The sequence below is a fragment of the Boleophthalmus pectinirostris genome, unplaced genomic scaffold, assembly GCF_026225935.1.
Source record: "Boleophthalmus pectinirostris isolate CB_2022bp ecotype Guang Dong unplaced genomic scaffold, ASM2622593v1 HiC_scaffold_19, whole genome shotgun sequence".
Classification (NCBI taxonomy): Eukaryota; Metazoa; Chordata; class Actinopteri; order Gobiiformes; family Gobiidae; genus Boleophthalmus; species Boleophthalmus pectinirostris.
The window spans coordinates 43,827,055-43,852,175 of record NW_026571140.1 but is presented as its reverse complement, the minus strand read 5'-3'; the positions used below and the strand labels follow the sequence as shown (position 1 = coordinate 43,852,175).

At 46.4% G+C, this 25,121-nt stretch overlaps 1 protein-coding gene across 1 annotated transcript in view; it reads right to left on the bottom strand.

Moving 5' to 3' along the window:
- nav2a (neuron navigator 2a) overlaps positions 1-25,121 on the bottom strand; it is a 107,819-nt gene that overhangs the window by 43,803 nt on the left and 38,895 nt on the right. Inside the window, exons 6-12 of the mRNA XM_055154379.1 lie at positions 20,533-20,808; positions 19,519-19,834; positions 15,066-15,189; positions 11,050-11,426; positions 6,914-6,958; positions 5,127-5,278; positions 1,894-2,099 (exon numbers count right to left, since the gene is read on the bottom strand). Of these exons, the coding sequence (XP_055010354.1) occupies positions 1,894-2,099; positions 5,127-5,278; positions 6,914-6,958; positions 11,050-11,426; positions 15,066-15,189; positions 19,519-19,834; positions 20,533-20,808 (1,496 nt within the window). The remainder of the gene's footprint in view (positions 1-1,893; positions 2,100-5,126; positions 5,279-6,913; positions 6,959-11,049; positions 11,427-15,065; positions 15,190-19,518; positions 19,835-20,532; positions 20,809-25,121) is intronic.

Genomic DNA, 25,121 nt, shown 5'->3' with positions numbered 1-25,121 from the left:
ACACACACACACACACACACACACACACACACACACACACACACACACACACACACACACACACACACACACACACACACACACACACACTACACACACACTACACACACACACACACACACACACACACACACACACACACACACACACACACACACACACACACACACTATACACACACACACACACACACACACACTATACACACACACACACACACACACTACACACACACACACAACACACACACACACACACACACACACACACACACACACACACACACACACACACTACACACACACACACACACACACACACACACACACACTATTACACACACACACACACACACACACACACACACTACACACACACACACACACACACACACACACACACACACTATACACACACACACACACACACACACACACACACACACACACACACACACACACACACACAACACACACAACACACACACACACACACACACACACACACACACACACACACACACACACACACACACACACACACACACACACACACACACACACACACTATACACACCACACACACACACACACACACACATATACACACACAACACACACTACACACACACACCACACACACACACACACACACACACACACACACACTATACACACACACACACACACACAACACACACACACACACACACACACACACACACACACCACACACACACACACACACACACACACACACACACACACACACACACACACACACACACACACACACACACACACACACACACACACACACACACACACACACACACACACACTATACACACACACACACTATACACACACACACACACACACACACACTATACACACACACACACACACACACACACACACACACACACTATATACACACACACATACACACACACTACACACACACACACTATACACACACACACACACACACACACACACACAGAGCCGGATTACAGCTCCAGTCACATGAGAAGGGCTGTAATGACCTGGTTCAGTCCTGGTTTAGTTCTGATTTAGTCCTGGTTCAGTCCTGGTTTAGTCCTGGTCTAGTCCTGGTTTACACCTGGTTTTAGACCTGGTTTAGTCCTGTAGTCCTTAGTCTTGGTCTAGTCCTGGTCTAGTCCTGGTCTAGTCCTGGTTTAGACCTGGTTTAGTCCTGGTTTTAACCTGGTTTTAGACCTGGTTCAGTCCTGGTCTAGTCCTGGTTTAGTCCTGGTTTAGTTCTGGTTTAAACCTGGTTTTACTCCTGGTTCAGTGCTGGTTTAGTTCTGGTTTAGTCCTGGTTTAGTTCTGGTTTAATCCTGGTTTTACCCTTGGTTCAGTCCTGGTTTTGTCCTGATTTAGTCCTAGTTTAGTCCTGGTTTGTACCAAATTTAGACCTGCTTTAGTCCTGGTTTAGTCCTGGTTCAGTCCTTGTTAAGTCCTGTTTCAGTTCTGGTTTAGTCCGGGTTTAGTCCTGCTTTAGACCTGGTTGAGTCCTGCTTCAGTCCTGATTTGGACCTAATTTAGACCTGGTTTATTTGTGGTTTGGACCTTGTTTACTCCAGGTTTAGTCCTGTTTTGGTCCTGCTTTAGTCCTGGTTTAGAACTTATTTGGACCTGGTTTGGACCTTCTTTTAGTCCGGGTTTAGTCCTAGTTTAGTCCTGGTTCTGGTCTACTTTAGTCCTGCTTTATTTATTTATTTTTTTTAGTTTTCAAGTTCCAGGTCTGAAATGATCCAGATGATTCCAGTGAAGGTGTGTGGAGTTTAAAAACACAGTGGAGCACTTCCTGTATCACCACACGATGACATCACAAGGTGGAACAGAGCATCATAATTTTGCGGCCCACGTCTGTTCTGTGTGTTGAGGTTCTGGTCTCACCTTCCTCGAAACCGTCCCTGAAGGATCCGGAGCGGCTCATGGTCCGGGTCTTGTCGTCCAGGGACATGCAGGACGTCCGGAGCCTGGACTCGGACTGGTCCAGACAGTCCTGGGTCAGACTGTTGGTCCTGAGACCCGCCAGGGTCATGTGAGCGGCAGAGGTGGGACTAGAGGCTGCAACAACCAAGACACAAGAGATTAGTCCTGGTTTAGTCCTGGTTTAGTCCTGGTTTAGGCCTGGTTTAGACCTGGTTTAGTCCTGGTTTAGACCTGGTTTAGGCCTGGTTTAGTCCTGGTTTAGACCTGGTTTAGTCCTGGTTTAGTCCTGGACTAGTCCTGGTTTCTGTTTAGTCCTGGTTTACTGGTTTACCTGGTTTAGTCCTGTTACCTGGTTTAGGCCTGGTTTAGTCCTGGTCTAGTCTGGTTTAGGCCTGGTTCAGTCCTGGTTTAGACCTGGTTTAGTCCTGGTTTAGTCCTGGTTTAGTCCTGTTTAGTCCTGGACTAGTCCTGGTTTAGTCCTGGTTTAGTCCTGGACTAGTCCTGGTTTAGACCTGGTTTAGTCCTGGTCTAGTCCTGGTTTAGGCCTGGTTCAGTCCTGGTCTAGTCCTGGTTTATTCCTGGTCTAGTCCTGGTCTAGTCCTGGTTTAGGCCTGGTTTAGTCCTGGTTTAGACCTGGTTTAGTCCTGGTTTAGTCCTGGTTTAGTCCTGGACTAGTCCTGGTTTAGTCCTGGTTTAGTCCTGGACTAGTCCTGGTTTAGACCTGGTTTAGTCCTGGTCTAGTCCTGGTTTAGGCCTGGTTCAGTCCTGGTCTAGTCCTGGTTTATTCCTGGTCTAGTCCTGGTTTAGTCCTGGTTTAGTCCTGGTTTAGGCCTGGTTTAGTCCTGGTTTAGTCCTGGTTTAGACCTGGTTTAGTCCTGGACTAGTCCTGGTTTAGACCTGGTCTAGTCCTAGCTTAGTCCTGGTTTAGACTGGTTTAGTCCTGGTTTAGTCCTGGTTTAGTCCTGGTTTAGTCCTGGTTTAGTCCTGGTTTAGGCCTGGTTTAGACCTGATTTAGTCCTGGTTTAGTCCTGGTTTAGGCCTGGTTTAGACCTGGTTTAGTCCTGGTTTAGTTCTGGTTTAGTCCTAGTTTAGGCCTGGTTTAGACCTGGTTTAGTCCTGGTTTAGTCCTAGTTTAGGCCTGGTTCAGTCCTAGTCTAGTCCTAGTTTAGTCCTGGTCTAGTCCTGGTTTTAGTCCTGGTTTAGACCTGGTTTAGTCCTGGTTTAGTCCTGGTTTAGTCCTGGTTTAGTCCTGGTTTAGTCCTGGTTTTTAGTCCTGGTCTAGTCCTGGTCTAGTCCTGGTCTAGTCCTGGTTTAGTCCTGGTTTAGTCCTGGTCCTTTCAGTCCTGGTTTAGTCCTGGTCTAGTCCTGGTCTAGTCCTGTTTAGTCTAGTCCTGGTTTAGTCCTGGTCTAGTAGTCCTGGGTCCTGTCTAGTCCTGGTTTAGTCCTGGTCTAGTCCTGGTCTAGTCCTGGTTTAGTCCTGGTTTAGTCCTGGTTTAGTCCTGGTTTAGTCCTGGTCTAGTCCTGTCTAGTCTAGTCCTAGTCCTGGTCTAGTCCTGGTTTAGTCCTGGTTTAGTCCTGGTCCTAGTCCTGGTTTAGTCCTGGTTTAGTCCTGGTTTAGTCCTGTTAGTCCTGGTTTAGTCTGGTCTAGTCCTGGTTTAGTCCTGGTTTAGTCCTGGTAGTCCTAGTCCTGGTTAGTCCTGGTTTAGTCCTGGTGGTCTAGTCCTGGTTTAGTCCTGGTTCTAGTCCTGGTTTAGTCCTGGTTTAGTTTAGTCCTGGTCTAGTCCTGGGTCCTGGTTAGTCCTGGTTTAGTCCTGTCTAGTCCTAGTCCTGGTTTTAGTCCTGGTCCTGGTTAGTCCTGGTCTAGTCCTGGTCTAGTCCTGGTTTGTCCTAGTCCTAGTCCTGGTTAGTCCTGGTTTAGTCCTGGTCTAGTCCTGGTCCTTTAGTCCTGGTTTAGTCCTGGTTTAGTCCTGGTTTAGTCCTGGTCTAGTCCTGGTCTAGTCCTGGGTTAGTCCTGGGTTAGTCCTGGTTTAGTCCTGGTCTAGTCCTAGTCCTGGTCTAGTCCTGGTTAGTCCTAGTCCTGGTTCTAGTCCGGTTTAGTCCTGGTTTAGTCCTAGTCCTGGTTAGTCCTGGTTTAGTCCTGGTTTAGTCCTGGTGGTTAGTCCTGGTTTAGTCCTGGTCTAGTCCTGGTCTAGTCCTGGTCCTTTAGTCCTGGTCTAGTCCTGGGTCTAGTCCTGGTTAGTCCTGGTTAGTCCTGGTTTAGTCCTGGTGGTCTAGTCCTGGGTCTAGTCCTGGGTCCTGGTCTAGTCCTGGTCTAGTCCTGGTTTAGTCCTGGTTTAGTCCTGGTCTAGTCCTGGGTTTAGTCCTGGTCTAGTCCTAGTCCTGGTTAGTCCTGGTGGTTAGTCCTGTCTAGTCTGGTTTAGTCCTGGTCTAGTCTGTTTAGTCCTGGTCTAGTCCTGGTTTAGTCCTGTCTAGTCCTGGTTAGTCCTGGTCGGTTTAGTCCTGGTCTAGTCCTGGTCTGGTTTAGTCCTGGTCTAGTCCTGGTTTAGTCCTGGTCCTGGTTAGTCCTGGTCTAGTCCTGGTTTAGTCCTGGTCTAGTCCTGGTTAGTCCTGGTCTAGTCCTAGTCCTAGTCCTGGTCTAGTCCTGGTTTAGTCCTGGTTTAGTCCTGGTCTAGTCCTGGTTTAGTCCTGGTCTAGTCCTAGTCCTGGTTAGTCCTGGTTTAGTCCTGGTTTAGTCCCTAGTCCTGGTCTAGTCCTGGTCTAGTCCTGGGTCCTGGTTTAGTCCTGGTTTAGTCCTGGTTTAGTCCTGGTCCTAGTCCTGGTCTAGTCCTGGTTAGTCCTAGTCCTGGTTTAGTCCTGGTCTAGTCCTGGTCTAGTCCTGGTTTAGTCCTGGTCTAGTCCTGGTCCTAGTCCTGTCTGGTCTAGTCCTGGTTTAGTCCTGGTTTAGTCCTGGTCTAGTCCTGGTCTAGTCCTGGTTTAGTCCTGGTCTAGTCCTGGTTTAGTCCTGGTCTAGTCCTGGTTAGTCCTGGTTTAGTCCTGGTTAGTCCTGTTTAGTCCTGGTCTAGTCCTGGTCTAGTCCTGGTTTAGTCCTGGTCTAGTCCTGGTTTAGTCCTGGTTTAGTCCTGGTCTAGTCCTGGTCTAGTCCTGGTTTAGTCCTGGTCTTACTGAAGTTGAACCTGGTCCCTGTGGGGGAGGTGAGGCTGGACCCAGGGGAAAAGGGGGAGGAGCCCACAGAGTCCTGGAGTCCGCTGACGGAGTGAGACCTCAGCCAATCGCGCGCCTCGTCTGGGCCTCTGAGCTGAGGGGCGGGGCCATACCTGCGGAACGGACCAATCACGCGTCAGGACTCAGACCACACACACAACAGAACGACACTGTAAAAACATTCACAATTATAATTTCCCCCAGATTTAAATAAATTAAAAAAACTCAGGCTTAGTTGAGCGAGTTGAGCTTGAATCAGACGCAGGATCGACATTTAAAAACACAAAATCACAGAATCATAAAAATCACAGAATCATAAAAATCACAGAATCACAGAGCCACAGAAGCCAAAAAGATTCACTGCAAAAAATACAATCATGAATCACTCAGAATATTTAAGTTGTTTTGATTTTTTTGTTTTCGACCTCGTTTAAACTTGTTTCCACATGGTTCTCACACTGGTAAAAGTCGGGGGTTTGTCACACGAGTTTAGTCCTGATTTAGTCCTAGTTCAGTTCTGGTCTAGTCCTGGTCTAGTGTGCTGCAAAAAAAAAAAAAAAAAAAAGTTCGGAAATTAGAATAATTAAGTAATTTTTTTCTTAATTTAGTAGTAATTTAATAATAATCATTTCATAAAAATTTTAAAATATTGATTTGAAGCTGATTATTTTTTGCAGTGTCAAAAACAGACACAGACACACACACACACATACACACACAGACACACACACACACACACACACACACACACACACACACACACACACATACACACACACACACACACACACACACACACACACAGACACACACACAGACACACACACACACACACACACACACACACACACACACACACACACACACACAGACACACACACACACACACACACACACAGCACACACACACACACACACACACACACACACACACACACATACACAGACACACACACACACACACACACACACAGACACACACACACACACACACACACACACACACACACACACATACACAGACACACACACACACACACACACACAGACACACACACAGACACACACACACACACACACACACACACAGACACACACACATACACACACACATACACAGACACACACATACACACACACACACACACAGACAGACACACACACACACACACACACATACACACAGACACACACACACACACACACACACACACACACACACACACACACACACACACACACACACACACACACACACACACACACACACACACACACACACACACACACACACACACACACACACACACACACACAGACACACACACACACAGACACACACACACACAGACACACACACACACACACACACACACACACAGACACACACACACACACACACACACACACACACACACACAGACACACACACAGACACACACACACACACAGACACACACACACACACACACACACACACACACACACACACACACACACACACACAGACACATACACACACACACACACACACACACACACACACAGACACACACACACACACACACACACAGCACACATACACACACACACACAGACACACACACACACACACACACACACACAGACACACACACACACACACACACAGACACACACACACACACACACAGACACACACACAGACACATACACACACACAGACACAGAGTGACTGGAGCACAGTGACCAGCAGGGGGAGCCAGTACCTGAGTGTTTTCTTTGGCAGTGTGTTTCGACCGCCGCGTAATGAACTGAGAATAAACAATGTAAACACAAAAAAACAAACAAAACAAAAACTATAAAAACAAAGAACAAATGAAACCTTCAAACATGCACAAAACCAACTGAAGATCCACAACAAAATACACCAAACTGAAGGTAACTGTTCTATATTTTATTTTAAAGATGGATTATGTAACTTTTCTTATTGCTTTGCCTGAAATGTTCCACAGTACGGCATTAAAGATGATTATTCTACATTTAATTAATTATCAAAAATCGAAAATACCTTGAAAAAAAAAAAACACGCAGTCTTTCTCTCTTTAAGCTTTGGTGAGCACAATGCCACAGTGCGGAACATAACCAGGCAAAGCAGTAACACATCTCCACGGAGACAAGCGGCTCAGAAAAGTTACACAGGGGAGCTTTAAGAATGTGCAGAGAGAGAGAGAGAGAGTCGAGGATTTGCGTGTCCTGACGGAGCACAGACGCAGCACAGACGGAGCACAGACGCAGCACAGACGGAGCACAGACCACAGACACCGATAAACCATCAATAAACTCTCAAACATCCATTTCCCCCACACGCCAAAGAGACAGTGAACGCAGCACGAGCGAAGCACAGACGCCGCTTCAGACTAACGTGAAATAAATATTCAACAGGTTTCAGTTTTTCTAAGGATTTCAGAATCGTATCGCAAAAGTTTGGTTCTGTCGGATCAGACGAGAGTGGAGAGAGTCGCACAAAATCTACATTGATCTAGATTTAGTGAAAACAAAGATCCAAGAGACTCTCAAATAAATGTACTATTGAACAGGTGGATCAGTCTAATAATCATTTATTCTCAAATAGGTTCAGGTATTTGAGAATAAATGTGTCGTAAAGCTTTTTGAAAGTGTAAAATATAAGATCAACACTGTTCTAAAATGTAAATGTATTAAAACAGGAGCTTCAAACTCAAACTCACAGAGGCCAAAATTAAAAACTGGATTAAGTCGTGGGTCAAACTAAATATTTATTGAAAAATTTGCATGTTTTCTCTTCTTTTCTTATTAAAATAAATGTTTAATAATAGTTTTGCTTCAACACTGAATCCAGAACAAACAGCTCCGTGCGGCGGCGTCTGCGTTCGGACCAAAGCCACAGTTTTTACCTTTCCTGTTTCCGCGGCAACGTGTTTCGAGAGAAAAGAGGAGAAGCCGAAGGAGACGGCAGACGACTGAAGAAGAGAGAGAAAAAGGAAAAGAGAACGAGAGAAAAAGAGAGTCAGGAAAAAGAGAAGAACAAGAGAAAAGACAGGACTACAGGAGGACTAAACCAGGACTAAACCAGGACTAAACCAGGACTAAACCAGGACTAAACCAGGACTAAACCAGGACTAAACCAGGACTAAACCAGGACTAAACCAGGACTAAACCAGGACTAGACCAGGACTAAACCAGGACTAACCAGGACTAAACCAGGACTAGGACCAGGACTAAACCAGGACTAAACCAGGACTAACCAGGAACTAAACCAGGACTAAACCAGGACTAAACCAGGACTAAAACCAACCAGGACTAGACCAGGACTAAACAGGACTAAACCAGGACTAAACCAGGACTAAACCAGGACTACCAGACCAGGACTAAACCAGGACTAAACCAGGACTAAACCAGGACTAAACCAGGACTAAACCAGGACTAGGACTAAACCAGGACTAAACCAGGACTAACAGGACTACTAACCAGGACTAAAACCAGGACTAACCAGGACTAAACCAGGACTAAACCAGGACTAACCAGGACTAACCAGGACTAACCAGGACTAAACCAGGACTAAACAGGACTAAACAGGACTAAACCAGGACTAAACCAGGACTAGACTAAACCAGGACTAAAAGGACCAGGACTAACCAGGACTAAACAGGACTAACAGGACTAAACCAGGACTAAACCAGGACTAACCAGGACTAAACCAGGACTAAACCAGGACTCAGGACTAAACCAGACTAAACCTAAACCAGGACTAACAGGACTAAACCAGGACTAAACAGGAAACCAGGACTAAACCAGGAACTAAACAGGACTAACCAGGACTAAACCAGACTAACCAGACTAAACCAGACTAAACCAGGACTAACCAGGACTAACCAGGACTAAACCAGGAAACCAGGACTAAACCAGGACTAAACCAGGACTACTAACCAGGACAGGACTAACCAGGACTAGACCAGGACTAAACCAGGACTAAAACTAAACAGGACTAACCAGGACTAACCAGGACCAGGACTAACCAGGACTAACCAACTAAACAGACTAAACCAGGACTAAACCAGGACTAAACCAGGACTAACCAGACTAAACCAGGACTAAACCAGACTAAACCAGACTAGGACTAAACCAGGACTAAACCAGGACAAACCAGGACTAACCAGGACTAGACCAGGACTAAACCAGGACAACCAGACTACTAAACAGGACTAAACCAGGACTAAACCAGGACTAAACCAGGGACTAAAAGAGGACTAAACCAGAGACTAAACCAGGAACCTAAACCAGGACTAACCAGGACTAAACCAGACTAAACCAGAACTAAACCAGGACTCCAGAAAACCAGGACTAAACCAGGACTACCAGGACTCAGGACTAAAAGGACTAACAGGATAGAGAGGACTAAACCAGACCAGGACTAAAAGAGAGGACAAAAACCAGACTAAAAGAACTAGAGGACTAAAGAACCAGCCAGACTAAAAGACTAAACCAGACTAAACAGACTAAACCAGGACTTAAACCAGGACTAAACCAGAGGACTAAAAGACCAGGACTAAACCAGGACTAAACCAGACTAAACCAGACTAAACCAGGACTAAACCAGGACTAAACCAGACTAAGAGACTAGACCAGGACTAAACCAGGTCTAAACCAGACTAACCAGGACTAAAGACTAAACCAGGACTACAGGACTAAACCAGGACTACTAGACCAGGACTACTAAAGGACTAAACCAGGACTAAACCAGGACTAAACCAACCAGGACTAAAAACCAGGACTAAGACCAGGACTAAAAGAGGAAACCAGGACTACAAGAGGTCTGGACAGAGAGAGAAAGAGAGTAGAAAAGAGACACCAGAACTAAAGACTAAGGACTAAACCAGAACTAAACCAGACTAGAACAGAGAAGAGAACAGGAAAAGAAAAGACCAGAACTAAACCAGACAGGACTCTAAAAGGACTAAAGGACTAGGACTAACCAGGACTAAACCAGACTAAACCAAGGACTAAACCAGGACTACTGGAGGACTAAACCAGGAACTAAACCAGGACTACAAGAGGTCTGAGAACAGAGAGAGAAAAGAGAGTCAGAAAAAGAAATGTACAAGAGAAGACAGAACTACACCAGAACTAAACCAGACAATACAGGACTACTGGAGGACTAAACCAGGACTAAACCAGGACTACAAGAGGACTAAACCAGGACCAGAACTAAACCAGGACTAAACCAGGACTACTGGAGGACTAAACCAGAACTAAACCAGGACTACAAGAGGTCTGAGAACAGAGAGAGAAAGAGAGAGTCAGGAAAAAGAAATGTACAAGAGAAGACAGAACTACACCAGAACTAAACCCAGACAATAACAGGACTACTGGAGGACTAAACCAGGACTACAAGAGGACTAAACCAGGACTACTGGAGGACTAAACCAGAACTAAACCAGGACTACAAGAGGTCTGAGGCCAGAGAGAAAGAGAGTTAAGAAAAAGAAATGTACAGACAGACTAACCAGGACTAACCTGGAGGACTACTCAGACTAAACTACAGAGGACTAAACCAGGACTAAACCAGGACTAAACCAGGTCTAAACCAGGACTAAACCAGGACTAAACCAGGACTACTGGAGGACTAAACCAGGACTAAACCAGGACTACAAGAGGACTAAACCAGGACTAAACCAGGACTAAACCAGGTCTAAACCAGGACTAAACCAGGACTAAACCAGGACAAAACCAGGACTGAAAAAGAGACTAAACCAGATCTGGAAAAGGTTCCGTCTGTGGTCCTGGCTCAGATCTCGCTGGTCCTGACAGGTTTAACCCGGAGACCCTGGAGGACGGGTGGGACGCAGAGACGGGTGCCCCTCACCTGTCGGACACGCCGGCCTTGGCGCTGCCCGTCCGCCCCAGGGCAGGCGGCTCGTCGCGCTGGTAGGGGGCGCCGCTCACGTCTATGGACTCGCTGCTGGTGTGCATGCTGCTGACGGAGGGGAACCCGCCGCTCCCCGACCCGCCCGCCCCCGCCGGGCCCTCTCTGCCGGGGCCCGTGGAGCCGAGGGTCCCGTCTCTGCTGGGGCCCGTGGAGCTCAGGGTCCCGTCTCTGCTGGGGCCCGTGGAGCTCAGGGTCCCGTCTCTGCTGGGGCCGTACCCGGAGCTCAGGGTCCCGTCTCTGGAGGTGTTTGCGGAGGCGCCCCAGGTCAAACTGCCCGACGGCCCGGAGGAGTACACCGAGCCCGGGGTCGACGCCTGGAGAGAAAACAAGACGTTAGAAGATCCACGTGTGTCCTGAGGTTTTACGCTTTAAATGTCCATCTCATATAAAATAACTCTTCACATTGTATCTTCTGCACATATAGATGAGTTTCATTGTTGACCAAAGCGTGCGTTTCATGCTGGGAATTATTTTGTTCGGCGGCAAGAAACACTAATTGAACATGACGGACGGAGTGAGAAAAGCACGTAAAGGGTATTGATCCCGGTTATTTATCCAGTCTAACAGCAGACGACCCAAGACCATGTGACCACAAATTGGTCATAAACATCGACGGACGACAAATCACCCTTTTCAACCCCGACAGAGTCTGGACCAAACCAAACTTCTGGTCAGAATCTCCAACTACCTGGACAAATATTCACTTGGGCGACATCCACAATGACTTGGTGGAAACTCCTGGGCCGTTCACAGCAGAAAAGATGAAAACCTCCAAGAGTCTGGATGTGTTGTTGAACTTGTTGAGTCCAGGTTTGTTAGGATCTTCTACGTTTGCTCTGCGGATGTTTGAAAGTCGTTTAATTCACCGTTAGTGGTTCTTTTCACTCAGAATATGAAAAAGACATTTTCCTTCTTCCGTGTTTCTATTTGTGCGTCCGATAATGCAGCAGGAGTTTAACATTATCAGGGATAAATACGCGAGGTTACACACTGTGTTTGACGCTACCGTGTTTCTTGCCTCCGACCAAAATATTTCCCAGCAGCAACGCCGGCTTTTAATAACAATGACGTCAGCTGAAACTCGCCTACACAAGCACAATTTGGAACTATGAAAGTCCGACTATTGCTCCTCCCCCCGCCCGTCCTGAGAAAGCACAGGCTCCGCCCTCCAAACGTGACGTAGGCGACGAGTGAGCCGCCCTTCCTCCGCCGTCTGAGGGAGGGAGGGGGAGACAGACGTGACGCTGATAGCGGCAGGAATAAACTTTTATTCATCATGGAGATACAGCCGCATGTGTTGGACCCTGAATCGGACGAGGACTTTGAGGAGCACGAAGCTCAAGCACCGAGTCCACATCAGCTGAACATTACTGATTGGTAAAGTATTAATAAACACTAATAGATAAACTTATTATATTGTGTAAACTGGAGAAGGCGGTGGAGGGGAGGGGGTGCGTCATAGGTGAATCTGCGTCATCGTCGTTGTAGCAGCTTTAGTTCGTTGTCACGTGGGAGGGAGGCACAAATACACTGAAATTTGTTTAAAAAACCACCAAATCAATCTAAAAACCACTTCAGTGACAAATACAAGGCCACACATCACTCTGAGAAGGTAGAAAGATCTGAAAAGTTCATTTTGCGTCAGATGGGCCCTTTAAAAGAAAACTTCCTGTATTACCACAACCAACTCCAAAATCCAAATCCACTTTATTTCTACAGCTAACGTCGGTTTTTGTTCACGGTTCACAGTCGATTTTTGGCTCAAGTTCGTACGGGGCTCAGAAGTGGCCCGTACAAGACTCCGAGCTCGTAGACGCCCGGTGAGTCCGTAGGGAGGAAATGTTCATGCACATTTTTTCCTGCGAGTGGCCTACGGGCGGCAGCTCGTATCAAGCAGGTATCTCACACTTACGGAGGAAGTCTGGGTCAAGTACACGTCACGCAGGTGTCACTCGCACTCGACACTCACATGACCCACTTTGCCCAGATTTCTCCCAGTGTCCCGTACAAGTCTCATGGGACCCACAAGCCACACTTACACCACTCTTATGAAAACTCTCCTCTAAGGAACCAAACGGGCCTCCACGGACCAAGAAATGTCAGCACCCGAACAGGTGAATCACTCTTGCTCGTTATTGTGACTAAGCCTTAAAATCTGTACTTGAGAAAAACAAGTTTTAGTGAAAATCGGTCAGAGCGTCGACCGTTTTCTCCACTGATCTAATCTCATCAAACCCAACAGAACAAAACGTTTGGAATACGATTTCAAAATTCCTGAAACATGAGGAGAGAGGAACGGATCTGAGCGTGAGGCTGAGTCACAGACACAGACCTGCTCCAACACGAAGGAGAGGCGCACAAACCAGATCAAAATATGATTCAGACACCTGATTCAGAGGAGGAGGAGAGGGTCAGAGGAGGAGAGGGTCAGAGGAGGAGAGGGTCAGAGGAGGAGAGGGTCAGAGGAGGAGGAGAGGGTCAGAGAGGAGGAGAGGGTCAGAGGGAGGAGGAGGAGGGTCAGAGAGGAGGAGAGGGTCAGAGGAGGAGAGGGTCAGAGAGGAGAGGGTCAGAGGAGAGGTAGGAGAGGGTCAGAGGAGGAGAGGAGGAGAGGGTCAGAGGAGGAGAGGGTCAGAGGAGGAGAGGGTCAGAGGAGGAGAGGGTCAGAGGAGGGTCAGAGGAGGAGAGGGTCAGAGGAGGAGAGGGTCAGAGGAGGAGAGGTCAGAGGGAGGAGAGAGGGTCAGAGAGAGGAGGAGAGAGGAGGAGAAGGTCAGAGGAGGAGAGGGTCAGAGGAGGAGAGGGTCAGAGGAGAGGGTCAGAGGAGGGAGGAGAGGGTCAGAGGAGGAGAGGGTCAGAGGAGGAGAGGGTCAGAGGAGGAGAGGGTCAGAGGAGGAGAGGGTCAGAGGAGGAGGGTCAGAGGAGGAGAGGGTCAGAGGAGGAGGAGAGGGTCAGAGGGAGGAGAGGGTCAGAGGAGGAGAGAGGGTCAGAGGAGGAGAGGGTCAGAGGAGAGGAGGAGAGGGTCAGGGAGAGGAGGAGAGGGTCAGAGGAGGGTCAGAGGAGGAGGAGGGTCAGGAGAGGGAGAGGAGAGGGTCAGAGGAGGAGAGGGTCAGAGGAGGAGAGGGTCAGAGAGAGGAGGAGAGGGTCAGAGAGGAGAGGAGGGTCAGAGGAGGAGAGGGTCAGGGAGAGGAGGAGAGGGTCAGAGGAGGAGGGTCAGAGGAGGAGAGAGGTCAGAGGAGAGGAGAGAGGGTCAGAGGAGGAGGGTCAGAGAGGAGGAGAGGGTCAGAGGAGGAGAGGGTCAGAGGAGGAGAGGGTCAGAGGAGGAGAGGGTCAGAGGAGGAGAGGGTCGAGGAGAGGGTCAGAGGAGGAGGGTCAGAGGAGAGGAGAGGGTCAGAGGAGGAGAGGGTCAGAGGAGGGTCAGAGGAGGAGGGTCAGAGGAGGAGAGGGTCAGAGGAGGAGAGGGTCAGAGGAGGAGAGGGTCAGAGGAGGGAGGGTCAGAGGAGGAGAGGGTCAGAGGAGGAGAGGGTCAGAGGGTCAGAGGAGGAGGGTCAGAGGAGGAGAGGGTCAGAGGAGGAGAGGTCAGAGGAGGAGGGTCAGAGGAGGAGGAGGGTCAGAGGAGGAGAGAGGGTCAGAGGAGAGAGGGTCAGGAGAGGAGGAGAGGGTCAGAGGAGAGAGGGTCAGAGAGAGGAGAGGGTCAGAGGAGGGAGGTCAGAGGAGGAGAGGGTCAGAGGAGGAGAGGGTCAGAGAGGAGTCAGAGAGGGTCAGGGAGGAGGAGAGAGGAGGGTCAGAGAGGAGGGTCAGGAGAGGGTCAGAGGAGGAGGGTCAGAGGAGAGAGGGTCAGAGGAGGAGGGTCAGAGGAGGAGAGGGTCAGAGGAGGGTCAGAGGAGGAGAGGTCAGAGGAGGAGAGGGTCAGAGGAGGAGAGGGTCAGAGGAGGGTCAGAGGAGGGTCAGAGGAGGACCTGTTCGCTGTCTCCGTGGTCTCTGTCCGTGGCGCTGGTCAGGGGGTTGGAGATCACTGTAGAGTTCTTCATATTTTCGGACGTCGTCACTGGAGCCTGTTTACTCGACTTTCCTCCGAACAATCTGCGGGAAAAAAACACAAAAACACAGATCATTTAGAACAAAATTAGGAAAAGACGAGCTCTAAAAACTGACAGAAAGTCCTGAAAATCACAAAAACAAAGCACAAAGACAAGTATATGACCGGAGATTTATGGAAAACTTTACGCGGACTCAACTTTGGACGTATACATCAGATTTGAGGAATGACACTTTTACCGGGATCGAGGAGGAGGATGTGGGCGGAGTTTTGGTTCACGTTCATGTCTTTAGTTTGGATTTAACTTTACGTGGACACAGCAGATTTTGACTGGATGTGGACTTTGAGTGTGTTTCCCTGCACATCAGTATCCCGGGTATTATCCATGTCCGGGTTATGTCAGGATTCGGAATGCTGCTTACGTGCGAGTTGAGACACCGAGACTCGAGACTAATATCCCCGTGGACATGATCAAATGGAGAATCCCGGTTTATTAACACAATCTTAAATACAAACAAACACGAGCTCCTTCAGCGTCGGAAACTCGGGAGGTTCCTGAGGTTTCCCACAATCCACTGCTCAGATCAAACCAGACGTTTCCAAACACCATTGTACGAGTTTTACACTGGAGCAGATTATTCATTAAAATCTTCTGCATAAATAAACTCAACTTTACGACATATAAACATAACGACTCTAGAGCCACATCAGCCCGTTTCAGATTAAAATGAAGCTTTGTCACTTTTGTTTACGTTTTACACAAACTAAACTTAAAACCACATGACTCATTTGCATAAACGTCTCTTCAAACTTGCCACAGCTGTTTGTTTGTTTGTCTTTTGGACACACGTGTACTCAACCGGGACACTGCGTCTACAGGCCACAGTGTTCAAGAATACTACAGGAATATACCAGCTACAGTATTTCAGTTTCTCATAACCGGGATATTTAACACTAGACACAAACATGTGAGACTCTAACACAAACATGTGCCCCTAGTGCCTCCTCTCACTTTCATTTCTCTCTAACGAATCAGAAAACACCAGACAGTTTACAAAAACCCAGGAAGTGCGAGTTCAGGCACCAGCCAATCAGAGAAGAGACAGAGAAGAACGATTCCCAAGATCAAGAAATTAAAGCTGGAACATTATTGTTCTTCTTCCTACAGGATTTGGAGCATCACAAACGTCACGATCAAACAGCAGCGATTGGTTCAATAAAAAAAGAACAATCCTACTGTCGAGCAAATGAATCCTAACGCTGTGAGGTCACACGGTTTCCACCAAGTGAAACCGACTCATGAATCAGATATGTCAAACTCAGGCCCGGGGGCCAAATTTGGCCCTTTATATAATAATATTTGGTCTGTGAGATCATCAAATCTGTATCAGAGCTGCCGCCGCACACAGATTAACTCTAGAGACATGATTTATTTAAAATATTATTATTTTATATTCCGCTGGTTCTGGATTCCTGTGGATCTGTGCTCGTTTAGTCGGAGCCTGTTTGAGCAGAACACAAATGTCCAAATGAACGACGCACGTTCACATAAATTAGAATTTGACATCACTAAGATCTAAAGCAGGAGTGTCCAAACTTTTTTCATCAAGGGCCACATCTCTAAACACAGATGAAGCAGAGGCCGATCGACTGGGGCTCAATACTGTGAATAATTAAAATATGTTCAGATTTAACATGTTAAAATGAATAAAGACTAATGGCTCATTCTAAGATCCTTAACCCTCTCCAGGCAGACGCTGCAGATTTGCAACAGCTAAATGCTAATTACCTACTTACTCCAAATCCATATTTTATGAGCTTTTTTTACTCAGGAACCTTTTTTCCCGTCCCTGCTGATAAACGTGGACGATGCAAACTGTGCGAGAACAACAACACACAAACGACCTGCCAGAAGTGCAAAGTACTTTTGTTGTTTAAAGGATAAAAATTGTTTCTTGGAGAATCACATTAAAAAGTGATGTTGTTGTGCCGCTGTAAATCTGTTACACTGTGATTTATGTTTTCATTCTTATGAAAAGTGGTTTACACATAAAGTTAGTGTTCATATCATTTTCAGTCTTCAGTGTTAATTTATCACACCAGACCAATGCTGCAAATCTGAAACATCCCAGACTCACTGGATGTGAAGGTCTCTCAAAAAAAAAAGTCAGGATTGTATATTACTGCCCCATATGATCATTTTCCCCAAATATCAGATTTTTTCCTGTTACTAAAATTTAATTTGAGCCTGAGAGGGATAAAACCACACACTAAATATTAAATATCAGCTTTATCAAGGTAGATTTTCCACAAAAATCTGGTAGTAAAAAGTTCAATTTTTAAGCTAATTTGGGCCAATTCTCCTAGAAGCCTGAAGGCCAAGAAAAAATTGTCTGAGGGCCGCATTTGGCCCCCGGGCCATAGTTTGGACATGCCTGATCTAAAGTGTGAAAAACAACATCAAACCCACGAGTCTAATCCAGAGAAACACGTGTCAAACTGCAGAGGTTTGGTTTTATTACATCCACACAACTGGAAACAGAAAAACGTAAAGAGTTTTATTCCCGAGCGTTTTGAAGTGTCGGTGCTGATCTGCGGAAACACTCCGAGTCCTGCTGTTCCGTCCCCATGGAAACGAGGATTATGGAACCTGCCTGAGGATCACGCAGACACATAACGACACGCGGGAAGAGAAAAGAAAGTTCTGTCGTTTAAACGTGGAAAATCCCGTCGTGTCGTTTAAAGAACAGAGTTTAGTTTAGTTTGAGTTTAGTTGAGTTGAGTTTTTTCTCCTCTTTGTGTTTCTTTGGTTCTGGTTTGAAACAACGGTTCATTATGAAGAGTGAAACTTAATCTGAAACGTGGACGAGGCTCCTGCTCCGACACGAACGACGGACACACAGAGAAAGAGAAAAAGAAAAGAGAGAAAGAAACGGAGGAGAGAAAGAGAGGGGGAAAGTGTGACAAGTCTGTACAGTCAAGAGAGAGAAAGAAAGAAAGAGAAAGAGAAAAGTTTAACAAGTTTGTACAGTTAAAAGGAGGAGGGGGTTAGGAAAGAAAGAAAGAAAGAAAGAAAGAGAGAGAGAAAGAGAGAGAGAGAGGGAGAGGGCTCATGTGAGATTAAAGGAGAGAGAAAGAAAGAGAGAAGGAAAGTGTAACAAGTTTGTACAGTTGAGAGAGAGAAAGAGAGAAAGAGAGAAAGAGAGAAAGAGAGAGAGAAGAGAGAGAAAGAGAGAGAGAGAGAGAGAGGGTTCATGTTTGGGTTAAATTAGGTCAGAGGGAGAAAGAGAAAAACGAGAAAAAAGAGAGGAGGAACGAGGGAGAGGAGAGAGAGAACTTTTGGGGTTAAATTAAGGAAAGGAAGGAGGAAGAGAAAAGGAGAGAGGGAGGAAGAGAGGGAAGAAGAGAGAAGGGAGAGAGAAGGAAACAGGGAGAGAGAGAGAGAAGAAGAGAGGGAGAGAGAAGGATGAGAAGGAAGGAAAGAGGGAGGGAGGGAAAGAGGGAGGGATAGAGAAGAAAGAAGAGAGGGAAGGAGAGAGGAAAATAGAAGGAGAGGGAGAGAGAAAAAGATAGAGGGAGGAAGAGAGGGAAGGAGAGAGAAAAAGGGAGGAAGGGATAGAGAGGGAAGAAGAGAAAAGGGAGAGAGAAGGAAAGAGGGAGAGAAAGAGAGGGGAGAAGAGAAGGAAGGATAGAGAGGGAGAGAGGGAGTGAGAGGAGGGAGAGAGGGAGTGAGAGGAGGGAGAGAGAGAGTGAGAGGAGGGAGAGAGAGAGTGAGAGGAGGGAGAGAGAGAGTGAGAGGAGAGAGAGAGAGTGAGAGAGAGAGAGGAGAGAGAGAGTGAGAGGAGAGGAGAGAGAGGAGTGAGAGAGGAGGGAGAGAGAGGAGTGAGAGGAGGGAGAGAGGGAGTGAGAGGAGAGGAGAGAGAGAGTGAGAGAGAGAGGAGAGAGAGAGAGAGGAGAGAGGGAGAGAGAGAGTGAGAGAGAGGAGAGGAGAGAGAGAGAGTGAGAGGAGGGAGAGAGAGGAGTGAGAGGAGGGAGAGAGGGAGTGAGAGAGAGGAGAGAGAGGAGTGAGAGGAGGGAGAGAGGGAGTTTTCATGATCGAGGAATAAATTCATTTTGTCTTTCTGAATAAAACCACAAATTTACTCCGGAATGAAGTTTAATTCTGAATAATCCATGGACTTTTTTAAAGCAGAATGACATTATTTTTATTCGGAGTTAAATCTCTCATGTAAACGCGGCGACTGTGGAACATTCCGGAATCTCCATGGAGAAAAGTGTTTGATGAAGCCTCCAGAAAAGTTACAGAGTGCAGCTTTAACAAAAGAAACTCCTGAGCCCGGTGCGTCGTCATGAGTCGGGTCTCGATCTCTCACCTGCGCAGCGTCGGCGAGGACACCTGCTGCCTCCCGCCCGCGCTCCCCGTCGCCGCCGTCGCAGGCTCCGCCCCCTTCTCGCGGTCCGTCTGGTTGGTCAGTTTTCCGAGCGGGCTGTTCTTGTTGGTGACGGAGAGCGCCGCCGCCTCGATGCTGCTGGTGGACGACCTGTTGCCGTTGCGGGCGGCGGCTCCGGAGCGCCCCGGCCTGGGCAGGCTGCGGTACTGCAGCGTGCCCCGAGCGCTCATGGGTAAGAAGGTGTCGTCGTGGTGACTCAGGGAACCGCCCACTTCCTGTCCGGACTTCAGACCCGCACCTGCACGAGAAACACGGAGCTCATTTCCAAATCTCAGACTAAAAGAAAATCCTCCGGTCTGTTTACGTGAAAAACTCGTCTGATTATTATTAGTCCATAAACTCTTGTGTGAGTCTGATCTGATCTGATGTTTATTTATGACAGAAATCTGGTTTTATCAAAGTTTAGACTTTAGACCAGGCATGTCCAAACTATGGTCCGTGGGCCAAATGCGGCCCTCAGACAGATTTTTCTTGGCCCTCAGGCTTCCAGGAGAATTGGCCCAAATTACCTGCATCAATGAAAATTTTACTTTTTATTGCAAGGTTTTTGTTGAAAATCTACCTTGATAAAGTCAATATTTAGTATTTAGTTTGTGGTTTTGAGAATCTTTACGTGAATAAAGACGGTTCATTCTAACATGTTAAACATGCACATATTTCAATGATCAATTATCAGTTGAGCACTGGTCTGTGGCCCTCGATCGGCCTCTGCTTCGTCTGTGTTCAGATATGTGGCCCTTGATGAAAAAAGTTTGGACAATCTTGGTTGAGACTTTTTTCACCAGACTCCAGAGTCACATGACCCGACTGCAGTGACCTGTGACCTGTGAGTGTGAATGTCTCTGTGTGTGAGTGACTGTAGGGGGCGCTACAGAGTGCAGGTCTGTGAGGTGAGTGAGGGTGAGGGACCCGGGCGGGTCCTGGAGCGTCGGTCACCTGCAGTCAGAGCTCTGCTGGACTTGGGCAGTTTGCCCAGGGTGGCAGAGCCGCTGGTGATGGTGGCTCCGCTGGCCGTGACCAGGGCGCCCGGCTTCTTGAACCCGAAGGAGGAGCTGGAGTTTGAGGCGCGGGAGGAGAGGGCGCCGGGCGGAGCCTCTGTGAGTGTCTGGCTCAGGGGCACGTTGGCAGAGCTCCGGTTCTTCTTCAGATCGTCGGCGTCGGACGGAGGAGTCACACTGCTCCTCTCTGACACTTTCACATCGTCAGTTTTGGCTGAAAAACAAACAAACAAACATTTTCAAAATTCTACAATTTATTCATAAAATTTGTAAAAGCATTTTTCCGTAATTCCATTTAAAGCTGCATTGTGTAACTTTTTCACAAATTCTTCAGCTTTTTGATTTGATTTTTATGTTAATGTACAGAAAGTATTAAGTATGTATTAACATGTCAGTTCTTTGGGTGGATCTGCTGGTGGAGGAAGAAGCTGGACAGACCTGGAAGGTCCAAGTGTAACATGAGGGTTTGTTGGTAGTACTTGTGTGTGTAGTACTTGTGTGTGTAGTACTTGTGTGTGTAGTACTGTGTGTATAGTACCTGTGTGTGTAGTACCTGTGTGTGCAGTACCTGTGTGTGTAGTACTTGTGTGTGTAGTACTTGTGTGTGTAGTACTGTGTGTGTGTAGTACTTGTGTGTGTATAGTACTGTGTGTGTAGTACTGTGTGTGTAGTAGTACTGTGTGTGTATAGTACTGTGTGTGTAGTATGTGTGTGTGTAGTACTGTGTGTGTAGTACTTGTGTGTGTATAGTACCTTGTGTGTGTAGTACTTGTGTGTGTAGTACTTGTGTGTATAGTACTTGTGTGTGTAGTACTTGTGTGTGTAGTACCTGTGTGTGTAGTACTTGTGTGTGTAGTACTTGTGTGTATAGTACCTGTGTGTGTAGTACTTGTGTGTATAGTACCTGTGTGTGTAGTACTTGTGTGTATAGTACTTGTGTGTAGTTTGTGTGTGTAGTACTTGTGTGTGTATAGTACTGTGTGTGTATAGTACTTGTGTGTGTAGTACTTGTGTGTGTAGTACTTGTGTGTATAGTACTTGTGTGTGTGTAGTACTGTGTGTGTAGTACTGTGTGTGTGCAGTACCTTGTGTGTGTGTACTTGTGTGTGTAGTACTGTTGTGTGTGTAGTACTTGTGTGTGTAGTACTGTGTGTGTGTGTGTGTAGTAGTTTGTGTGTAGTAGTACTGTGTGTGTGTGTAGTACTTGTGTGTATAGTACTTGTGTGTGTATAGTACTTGTGTGTGTAGTACTTGTGTGTGTAGTACTTGTGTGTGTATAGTACTTGTGTGTATAGTACTTGTGTGTGTATGTGTGTACTGTGTGTGTAGTACCTGTGTGTGTAGTAGTACTTTGTGTGTGTAGTACTTGTGTGTAGTAGTACTTGTGTGTGTGTGTGTGTAGTACTGTGTGTGTGTATGTGTGTGTAGTACTTGTGTGTGTAGTACTTGTGTGTGCAGTACTTGTGTGTGTAGTACTGTGTGTGTGTAGTACTTGTGTGTGTATAGTACTTGTGTGTATAGTACTGTGTGTTGTGTAGTACTTGTGTGTAGTACTTGTGTGTATAGTACTTGTGTGTATAGTACTTGTGTGTGTAGTACTTGTGTGTGTAGTACTTGTGTGTATAGTACCTGTGTGTGTAGTACTTGTGTGTGTGTAGTACCTGTGTGTGTAGTACTTGTGTGTGTAGTACCTGTGTGTGTAGTATGTGTGTGTGTAGTACCTGTGTGTGTAGTACTTGTGTGTGTAGTACTTGTGTTGTGTGTGTGTGTGTGTAGTACTTGTGTGTGTGTAGTACTTGTGTGTGTATGGTACTTGTGTGTATAGTACTTGTGTGTATAGTACTTGTGTGTATAGTACTGTGTGTGTAGTACTGTGTGTATGTGTGTGTAGTACCTGTGTGTGTAGTACTGTGTGTGTAGTAGTACCTGTGTGTGTGTAGTACTTGTGTGTATGTGTAGTACCTGTGTGTGTAGTACTTGTGTGTGTAGTACCTGTGTGTGTAGTACTTGTGTGTGTATAGTACCTGTGTGTGTAGTACCTGTGTGTGTAGTACTTGTGTGTGTAGTATGTGTGTGTGTACTTGTGTGTAGTACTGTGTGTGTAGTACTTGTGTGTATAGTACCTGTGTGTATAGTACTTGTGTGTGTAGTACCTGTGTGTGTAGTACTTGTGTGTGTAGTAGTACTTGTGTGTAGTACTGTGTGTATAGTACTGTGTGTGTGTAGTACTGTGTGTGTGTAGTACTGTGTGTAGTAGTGTGTGTGTAGTACCTGTGTGTGTAGTACTGTGTGTGTAGTACTTGTGTGTAGTACTTGTGTGTAGTACTGTGTGTGTGTAGTACTGTGTGTGTAGTATGTAGTTTGTGTGTATGTAGTACTTGTGTGTGTAGTACTTGTGTGTATAGTACTTGTGTGTGTTAGTACCTGTGTGTGCAGTACCTTGTGTGTGTAGTACTTGTGTGTAGTACCTGTGTGTGTACTGTGTGTATAGTACTTGTGTGTGTAGTACTTGTGTGTGTATAGTACTTGTGTGTAGTACTTGTGTGTGTGTGTATAGTACCTGTGTGTAGTACTTGTGTGTGTAGTACCTGTGTGTGTAGTACTTGTGTGTATAGTACCTGTGTGTGTAGTACTTGTGTGTGTAGTACTTGTGTTGTGTGTGTAGTACTTGTGTGTGCAGTACCTGTGTGTGCAGTACTTGTTGTGTGTGTAGTACTTGTGTGTATAGTACTTGTGTGTGTAGTACTTGTGTGTGTAAGTACCTTGTGTGTGTATAGTACTTGTGTGTGTAGTACTTGTGTGTAGTACCTGTGTGTGTAGTACTTGTGTGTGCAGTACCTGTGTGTGCAGTACTTGTGTGTGTGTGTATGTGTGTATAGTACTGTGTGTGTGTAGTACTGTGTGTGTAGTACTGTGTGTAGTACTGTGTGAGTACTTGTGTGTAGTACTTGTGTGTATAGTACTGTGTGTATGTGTGTAGTACTTGTGTGTGTAGTACTTGTGTGTATAGTACTTGTGTGTGATAGTACTGTGTGTGTAGTGTGTGTGTAGTACTGTGTACCGTGTGTGTTAGTACTTGTGTGTGTAGTACTTGTGTGTGTGTAGTACTTGTGTGTGTAGTACTTGTGTGTGTATAGTACTTGTGTGTGTAGTACCTGTGTGTGTAGTACTTGTGTGTGTAGTACTTGTGTGTGTATAGTACTTGTGTGTATAGTACTGTGTAGTGTGTGTATTGTGTGTGTAGTACTTGTGTGTATAGTACAGTGTATTTGTGTGTATAGTACTGTGTGTGTGTGTAGTACTTGTGTGTGTAGTAGTACTGTGTGTAGTATTGTGTGTATAGTACTGTGTAGACTGTGTGTGCAGTAGAGTGTGTGTAGTATGTGTGTGTAGTATACTGTGTGTGTACTTGTACTGTGTGTGTATAGTACTGTGTGTATGTGTGTGTATAGTACTTGTGTGTGTAGTACTTGTGTGTATAGTACCTGTGTGTGCAGTACCTGTGTGTGTAGTACTTGTGTGTGTAGTACTTGTGTGTGTGTAGTACTGTGTGTATAGTACTGTGTGTATAGTACCGTGTGTGTGTGTGTGCAGTACTTGTATGTGTGTGTAGTACTTGTGTGTAGTACTTTGTGTGTATAGTACTTGTGTGTGTGTACTTGTGTGGTGTACTTAGTACTGTGTGTAGTACTGTGTGTATAGTACTTGTGTGTATAGTACTTGTGTGTGTATAGTACTTGTGTGTGTAGTACTTGTGTGTGTAGTACCTGTGTGTGCAGTACCTGTGTGTGTAGTACTTGTGTGTGTATAGTACTGTGTGTGTATAGTACTTGTGTGTGTATTAGTACCTGTGTGTGCAGTACCTGTGTGTGCAGTACCTGTGTGTGTAGTACCTGTGTGTGTAGTACTTGTGTGTGCAGTACTTGTGTGTGTACCTGTGGTGCAGTACTTTGTGTGTCTTGTGTGTACCTGTATGCAGTACCTGTGTGTGCAGTTACTGTGTGTGTGTGTACTGTGTGTAGTACTGTGTGTGTATAGTACTGTGTGGTATAGACTTGTGTGTATAGTACCTGTGTGTGCAGTACCTGTGTGTAGTACTTGTGTGTAGTACTTGTGTGTGTAGTACTGTGTGTGTGTGTGTGCAGTACCTTGTGTGTGTAGTACTTGTGTGTATAGTATGCAGTACCTGTGTGTGTGTGTGTATAGTACTGTATAGTGTGTGTAGTACTTTGTGTGTTAGTACTGTGTGTGTGTAGTACTTGTGTGTGTGTAGTACTTGTGTGTGCAGTACCTGTGTGTGCAGTACCTGTGTGTGCAGTACTTGTGTGTGTGTAGTACTTGTGTGTATAGTACTGTGTGTGTAGTACCTGTGTGTGCAGTACCTGTTGTGTGTGTAGTACTTGTGTGTGTGTAGTACTTGTGTGTGTAGTACCTTGTGTGTGCAGTACCTGTGTGTGCAGTACCTGTGTGTGTAGTACTTGTGTGTGTAGTACTTGTGTGTGTGTAGTAGTACTGTGTACTTGTTGT